The sequence below is a fragment of the Protopterus annectens genome, chromosome 13.part0 (genome assembly GCF_019279795.1).
Source record: "Protopterus annectens isolate FY-2018-M chromosome 13.part0, PAN1.0, whole genome shotgun sequence".
Lineage (NCBI taxonomy): Eukaryota > Metazoa > Chordata > Ceratodontiformes > Protopteridae > Protopterus > Protopterus annectens.
In genome coordinates this window covers 1,080,456,381-1,080,465,360 of record NC_056747.1, presented here as the reverse complement: position 1 = coordinate 1,080,465,360, position 8,980 = coordinate 1,080,456,381, and the positions used below count along the sequence as shown (strand labels likewise).

General features: G+C 37.0%; 1 protein-coding gene across 1 annotated transcript in view; it reads left to right on the top strand.

Moving 5' to 3' along the window:
• The first annotated feature begins 715 nt into the window (after window positions 1–715).
• The window catches only part of LOC122788024 (aquaporin-5-like), a 199,380-nt gene continuing 191,115 nt past the window's right edge, over window positions 716–8,980 (top strand). The window contains exons 1-2 of the mRNA XM_044054946.1: window positions 716–844; window positions 968–1,219. Of these exons, the coding sequence (XP_043910881.1) occupies window positions 716–844; window positions 968–1,219 (381 nt within the window). The remainder of the gene's footprint in view (window positions 845–967; window positions 1,220–8,980) is intronic.

Below are 8,980 nucleotides of genomic sequence, written 5' to 3'. Positions count from 1 at the left end.
ACTTACACCTCTGGATTCTGTCCTGATCTCCTGCTCAAGTATATACAAAGTACTTTTTCAGAGCATGGAGTGCAGAAAAGAATATCTGAATGAAAAGGTATAAAATACTTGTCATAATAACATTCTTTCCTTTCAAATTTATACAGTTTAAGGCCAGTGGGGTGAAACTTTCCTACTGAGGACAATGTCACAGCACAGAATTTGTAAGAGCAGCCAAAATGAATGTTAAAATGAAAAAAAAGTAGGTTAGATAGAATCATTAATACTTGATTCTACTCCAGAATATTAGAAGCATTGCCAGCACAGGTTCTCAGTTTCCTGTTTTCTTGGAAACTGTTCTAGGGTTAGAGATGAAAGGTATCTTTATAACAGTGCAACATGCAGAAACAAAGAATAATTTGGTCTGAAAGGATAACACAAATCTAACTGTAAAAAGTAAACTTTATGAAGATACTTGGGCATGACTTCACATTTCAGCTAAATGGTATGTCAACATATTTAAAAATTAACTGCACAGAAAAATGTAAATAGTAAAATCTAAAATCCAGTCTGACCTGTCAACGATGATAAAGTCTTCATGGCATTTGATAGGATGCAATATGCTCGAAGCTCCACCTCCCTAATGATGTCGTGTTAATATATTAATATGATGAAATGCACTCTTTTACAATATATGCATTCATTTGTAGTGAAATTAGGGCATTTTTTTTCCAAGATGAAATTGATTAAAGTTATAGCAGCAGTAGTTAACTTGCCTTTTATGAGAGCTGTCTTTGCAGAATTCTTGGGAACCACTGTCTTCTTGTTTGTTAGTTTAGCAACCAGTATTTCACAAAATCAACCTGCAGTTTATTCTCAGAATCAGGATGTTGCACCCCAAAGTTACACACCAGGATTTTCAACTGAGCACAGCACTTCGGTTAACTCTGAGCAAGCCATTGATATTCCTGTTCACTCTCGGACTGAGACCCTGTCTAGCTCTACTCAGGTTTCCCTGTCATTTGGAATTTCTGTGACAGTGATGTCCTACTGTGTTGGTCAGTTCAGTGGTGCCCATCTGAACCCTGCTGTGACAATAGCCATGCTGGCTGGGCTGCGACTGAGTCTGCCGAGGGCAGTATGTTTTATTTCAGCACAGTTACTTGGAGCCATAGCAGCTTCAGCTCTTCTCTATGGACTGATTCCTCCAAACATTCAAGGCAACTTAGGAATAAACTTGGTGAGTAATGCATGCAGTACAATGGTACAACAGCCTCTGAATGCAGGGATTATAAGGCTCCTAGATAGTTTCCAACATAACTTGTGAAGGAGGAACAGAAGTGTTTTTTATTTCTATGGATGAGGTAATTTTAGGCAGACATCTGACAGGTTGAAACTGCTGACTCTCCATACAGAATAGATGACATCTCGTAAATGGTGAGACATAGAAGCTAAACTCAGAATAGTTTATCTGGTATTACACTGATGATGACAATCTAAGCAGGAGAGAAAGAGTCACAACTCCCAACTTGGGTCAACAATCATAGGCAAATCCAAAAGATTAGGCAGAGGGTGGACAAAGGACTAAAACCAGGGACAATTTTAAACACTTTAATTCACTTACAAATTAATAGAACAACAGGTTTTCCATCAACAATAAGATGTATGAAACTCTAGAGTCTGGCATTATTAATTTGCTACCATTCTCTGTAATTTATTTGAAAATCAACAAGTTTATGAGAAAATGGGCAAAATATAAAGCAAAATCAGAGGCAGACAGATTGAGATTTAACCATCACCTTTTCTTCAGTTGAGATGGTAGCACACTGTTTGTAATGGGCACCCCTACCCTCTAAATAAAAGAATGGTAACCGGCAAGAGAAAAGAAAGCAAAAAAATAAAACAAAACTTAGAATGTGTCACAAGAAAGAGTTTGGAAGGAATAACATTTAACAAAGAAATACCAGAATAATGGGAGGAGAACTGTTTTTTCTCAATACAGACCAAGCAGTTGTTTTATTTCATACTGATCCACTGACCCTTTTCTGCCATGAACCATATTTAAGACAATGTCAGGTTTATATTTAAAAATTTGAATCTCTAATTACAATGATAATGCCATTTAGTGACACTGTTTTTTTACACACACACATATATATATATATATATATATATATATATATATATATATATATATATATATATATATATATATATATATATATATATATAAAATATGATGGTAATGCATTACACAACAACAGCATCTGAAACAAAACTAAATAAGTATGCTCTATATTCATTTAATGAGTAGCTTGTTCAGTTGGTACAGACAGCATTAAAGAATACTGGTATAGCTTTGACTACATTAATAATCCTTCAATATTAGTAAGAATCGATGTTGGAAGGTAGAAGAAGTGACAGTCTTAAGCAATTAGAGTTACATATGTATGTATATATTTATCTGTTTGTTTCTTTACCATTTTACCTCAGAGATACATCATTATTGCATTTGCATACAGACTACATAGACAGGTGGGTTTAAAGTGTTTTTCTTTTAAATGTTATGGCTGCTTTAGATGCTTATGGTTTATGGAATCACACTGGCTTGTAATCATACATAATGCTATTTTCCATATGGATTAAAGGGGTGCAACATTAGAGAGAAGAATTACACATTTAAAATAATCAGATAATGTATATAATAATATCATGAGAGAATGTACATAAAAACATCAATAGAAAAAAATATATATTAATATGCATCCACTGAACAAGTTTAATTGTGAGGTGACATAATGCAATAAAATTGCAATGGCTACAGTGATGCACATACAGTTCATAGAGTTTCATAGAATTTATTATTTATTATCTTACACCTTGCACAATTGCAGTACTTGCACACTTGTTACTTACTACAAAAGCAATATTATAACTGGCAGTTTCTTACCGCTTTACATTATGTGATGAAAACAGAAAGAATTTAAAAAGTCACTGTGATGCGGTTACATTTACAAAAAAAAAACACTGAATTTTTTTCAAAAGGTTCTTCTTGTAAGGAGAGTGCACTGGGAGTCCCAGTTCAGAGACAGGTAAAAAGAACAGATCAGTAAAAAAATGCTAGCAAAGAGGAAAGCTCTTCCATGGCCTTACAGGCATGTGGCTTATGAACTGCTCATGTCCAATCACTGAAACATGTGTAACTGTTAACTTATACTGTATATAAATATGCATTTTGCTCAGAAAGTGATGTCATGAACCAGTACCTGTAAGTCTGCAGGCTTATTACTGTGTCAGCTCCCTTAACATATATTATGTATCATACCACCTTGTGCCAGCTGAACCATACTCGCTGAGTTATATCAATTATTCATAATAACAATAACTGGTTTGTAAACTGCATAACCACTAGACATGAATAAAATTCAACAGATTACCACCTTCTTTAGTTTGTTTGATTTTGTAGCTGCTTTTATAATCATTAGCATCATCATTATTAACTACCTTTTCTCATTGTCTAAGTGGGGTGAAGCTGTCGCATCAGCTATCACTATCTCTCTTAATTCCATGCCACTCTCGTACCTGTGACTGTCACAGCTCTTTTCTCACACTGTAAATTCATTGCTTTGCTGGACACCCTTGTTTCTTCTTCTGTTCTTTCTGTCTTTCCTAAATATTCTACTCTTAATCACTCTCTGCTTTCCTGCACATGTGGCTGAACCACTATAATATGTTCATTTTGATTATTTCTGCAAGTAAAACTACTTTGGCTTCTGCTCTGATGTAATTATTTCTTCAGCTGTCCCACAGTGTCCATCCTACCACCCTTCTCAGGCACTTCATCTTCATAATCTCTAGCTTCCTCAGCTGCTCAGCCTTTATGGCCCAGGTTTCTGTACCATACAGAAATATGGGTTGCACCACTGTTTTATACACCTTAATTATCAACTTTTTTGTCATTCTTCTGTCACAAACTTCCCCTGGCAATCTGTGCCAGATAACTGCAAGCCTCAGTGAATCTAGATTTGACCTCCTCATTCAGATTTACATTATTGTCAACCACCCCTCCCAGAAAATTGAAGTTGTTAAGCTGCTCAACTATTTCCCTTCCATCTCAATTTTCAGTTTTCTTCCGATTTTTCCCATTTGCTACCATAACTGCCTTGTCTCTATTCACTATCATCTGATGTGCTTTCAGTTTTGCATTCCATATTCCTAGTATTTGCTGGCATTTCTTTTAAAAACCTGCTTGTTATGTCACATCACCCACATATAGCAGCTTTATTGATCTGTCCCTTTCAGTCTGTTTGCTAAGGTACCTCACCAGCAGTCTGAGCAACATTAAACTCAGAACGAAACTCTGAAATAACTTCATTCTCACTGGGGATTCCTCTGTGACTCTGAACAATGTTTATACTTGTGTCATTGTGTTCTTGTACATAGCTTGTAATAACTCTATCAACGTTCCCAGGACTTCAAAGCGTCACTGGACAGCCCAAATCAGCTTTCTTGGGACCTTATCATATGTTTGCTTCAAGTTTAGGAATGCCCACCTGGACTCTCTCCTCATCTGTAGCTTCTTCTCCAACATTTGTTTCACTACAAACATTGAGTCAGTTGTTCTGCATACTGATCTGAATCCAAACTGCAAATCTCCCATATTACTTTCTAATACACTTCATATTTTATATCAGTCACACTCTCCAGCACTTTAGTGCGACAGAATTTTAATAATTCTATACTGCACACAGTTGAGAATGCCCTCCTTTGTTCTTGAACACCAGGACTAGAACGCCTATTCTCCAAGTCATCTGGGGTGCACCTTTTTTTCCATACTACTATGAGTACCCACAGGAGCCATTTCTCCATTAACACATCCACCATTTTGTTCATAGCTGCTGTGACCTCATCTGAGCTTCCTGCTTTCCTTGACTTCATTTTTTAGTGCTATTGTTACTTGCGTTAGGTTAAACCCTTCCTGTTTCATTGAAGGCTGTTACGGGGCAGTACATCTTCAGTGGATTGTCCTTCATTTAGAAGCTGCTGGAAGTACTATAGACTGGTGAGAAGGTTATTGATGGCATCCCTTATGAATAGAGAATACATCCTTTATTTTTCTGTCTTTGCCTTACAATCGGAAAGAGTTTCTGTCTGCCATCTACTGAGTCACTATCCAGATGCTGGCAGAGTAACTTTGATGCCTTGTTCTTTGCCATTACAACTGCACTCTTAATCTATTTGTTAGTCAGCCTGCATTCCTTCTTAACCTGGTCCACATTTTCTATCTCCCTGTTTTTGTGCACTCCTTTCTGATTTTATTATGATATTGTGTTTTAAACCTGGGACTTGAGTATAATGATTTTAGTACTCCATACTACAGACGTGCAATATGAGTCAATACCTTTTATTTCTGCCTTACATGTAAGAAGTTGTTAAAGACACTTGCAGTATCTGATACTTTAATCATTGATTTGTAATTTCAGCTTCTTTATATCGCATTTGATAACCAGATAAGTTCAAAGAAAACAGTATTCTTTCTGTAGTATCTGATAGGAGTGTAAAGTTACAACAAAGCAGCTAACAGCATAGGAATTACAGGGTAGCAAAAGTTAAGAAGAGACTGATAGAATTTCACATTATAAAATGAGCATTGTAAATTACAGAAACAGCTGAACATAGCAACAGTTAGAGATGCACAAAAAATAAATTTGTATTCAATTCATGAAGTTTTGAGTGCTTTTAAATGTGAAGCTGGAACATAGTTTGCAATTTATGAGACAAGTTTTTGCAAGCCATGAGGTGGGGGTCAAACTGATGTACTTTATAATGGTCTTTTCCTCACAAAAGAAACAAATTGTATTTAATGATTCTGAGATGATAGCAATCAATATTCTTAAACTACCTAACAAATGGAGATGGAAGGTTAGAGAAAAACAGATAAATGAGAAAGATAGAAGGTTTGGATCTTCCCAATAAAATCAGATAGCATACTGATTTAAATGTTAAAATTATGATCAAAAGGTTTATATGGGGGCATGCCAGCACTCCTATCATGTGGGATGCACCCTACCCTCCGCTGTTCAATATAATTCCCTACAAATAGGGTTACCTCCTAACCCTCTTTTTCAAAGGAGGATCCCTGTTGGAACATTTGTGTCTTGCAAAAAATATACAAAATAACAAATGTACTAATAAAGCCTGTGTCACAGAGGGATGCACCCAAACCTGCAACTTGTATTTGATCAGTGGCTCAGGCACTGGAAGGAGTTAGAGGGAGAATAGGAGTGTGTGGCCATTGTTGGCATGACCATCTTGGGGGTGGGAAGCTACAGTAGCCTATCACATGGGTAGCACTGGGTGCTACACTTGCAGAGTTTAAGCATGGTGAAAGTATGCTGGTCAGCAGTTTGGAAGCACTTCATGCATGTAGAGGCATGTATGCACTGTGAGGTCTGGAAGCAATTGCAGAGCTCTAGACAACTGCCAATGAAATTAGGACATTGGGGTGGGGGTTCTGCCCGATTTCCTGACCCGTTACCTACCCCCAGGCTCTCACCTTGCATGGATGACTAGGCTGGCATGGCTATTCCAGCAAGTAAAAGGGTTTCAGCTTTCACCCTGGGAAAGGGGATGTGCCAGTATCTACCATGAATCTAGTGAGCTCTGGAAGGAGAGATTAGATCAAATAACTCCCTCCCAAACTCATGGCCCAATGTGATCAAGGATAGGAGAGGAGTTGGTGTGCCCTCACTATATGTCCAGTCAGTGTTTCCCCAGAGAAATGAAATGGGACAACAGGAACTGATAGTGGGTCTGTTGGGTCAGTTAAGCAGACAGTGGAGGAAAAATGATGAATCACCTGTGATTTTAGGGCAAGAAATACTTTCTGATGTTTCTCTTATACTTACAATTTATCTGATTGTTAATGCTGTACAACCTCCCAGATAACTTGGATTTGTTCGAGCCATGGAACTCTGATGTCTAGAGCAATGATGATCTGATGAAATAACAGAAACATGCTTGCCACTGCCACAGCACATTCACAGTAAATCCTAATTAAAGACAGAAAGAAACATATTTTAGTCAGTAAGCTTTATGTTTTTTTTTCTTTGAGCTGTTACAAACGAAGAGATATTCTCTCCAGGATGTGGCATGGTTTGTGGTGTGGTCAAAGCACCATAATTACCAGAAAGGTACTATATTTATTTATTTATTTATTTCACATTTGTTTGCCAGGAAAGTCCAACTGGGTGAAGCCGATTTTCAGTGAAGGCCCATGGAGAAAAGCTCCACATACAGCCAAACAGACAATGTAAAAAGAACATATAAAGGTTACATGTACATATGATAAAACAAGACGTAAAATTAGCTATACATGATACATATAATTAATTAATATGACCAGATTGTTCTGGGAATAGATGAAAACCTGTACTGTTATGATATATTTGCTGACTTTAATATTTTTTTTATCAACAATAAGCAGTCCTTTCTGACCTAGCCCCTTTCTTCAACTGACCTTCTCAAAGAACCTTGCTATCAGCTCATGGATTTTATCTATGGACACTAATTCACAGTAGGAATTTATAACATGTTTCTGAATATACTGGGAAAGCCAGGTCTAGTCTTCAGGACTCATCCTCAATATCATAGTTTCATTTTAAATAAACTCCATTGCACATGACCTCCTTAGCCTTAACATTACTAAGTATGCTAATGTCATAGGCATTACCGAGAAGTTTTTATATCTTCTCAGGATATCAGGGCAATGCTAAAACAATGCCTAGTCAAGCCTGAAGAATGACCTGTATGCCCCTAGTAATCAGCTTTATAATAACTGAGCCTATGCTCCTGGATAACCTGTTAGAGTGAGTAATGTTAATCCATACTGCAGAGTACATAGCATGATTTAATCTCTGCTCCAGACTGCCAGTTCCATTAAATATGTACGAATTTGGCTTGTCCCTACCTATATTACAAAAGCATGTTTAATATCATATGGTTAAAGGATGTGTACAGATGGCATCTATTAAAAAAAAAAATCTCGTTTTAGTTTACCTAGGAAGAAATCATTAAAGACATGTTTGTTCTTCAGCCTATATGTGGTTTTCCTTTTCTCATTTCTTCTTCTGAAAAAAAAATGCAGTTTCCAATCTGCTTTAGTGACTATTTTCAATGACTTAGTCTTCCACCATAATTTCAGATATTTAGCTAATAAGGATGTTAGTTACAGGCTCACAGTATACTTTAGAGACAGGGCTTATTTTTCTCTTAGTTGTCCACCTGGGATTGTCTTTCTCCTGACGTTATGGATGCTACTAAACTTTGGTACTTGAAACAATTGCTTTTTTAGTGTTATAATGTAAATTGTTCTCAATAGTTACAGTTGAGATTTGACTAATGTGGGCTTTCTTGACTTCTGTGTCTGTAAACTATCCCATGTCCTCAATATTGCCTGTCCACAGTCTTAATTTTCCACCTTTTTGAAATAACACCCTCTTGAGACCCGACTAACTTGCTCTAATTCCTTTTCCTCTTCCATCTCATTAACTGTATCTCTTTCATGTTCTGCATACTGTCACTTGACTCGCTGTCCTCCCACTGCTGTTTATCATTTTTCATTGGCATTTCATGTCATCATTATGATCATCAACTCCCTTTTTCCCATTTTCTGCATAGGTTAGAGTGTCATGTCAACTGTAGCCACCTGTCTTGATTCAATGCCACTCTCCTACCTTCTTCAACACTCATGCCTGACTGCCACAGGTCTTCTATCATACAATATGTCCACCTCTTTGGTGAATGCCCTCATATCCTCTTGCCTTCATCCTGTCTGTCTAAAGTCTTCTTCACCAGATTGTTTTCTACTTTTCTGAATATGTGCATGCACCACAGAAATCTATTCTCTGTGAACTTGTCTGCAGTTGGAGCTACTTTGGCTTCTGCTCTGAAGTCCTCAATTATTTGTCTTTTTCACAGTGTGCAGCTTACCACCTATCTC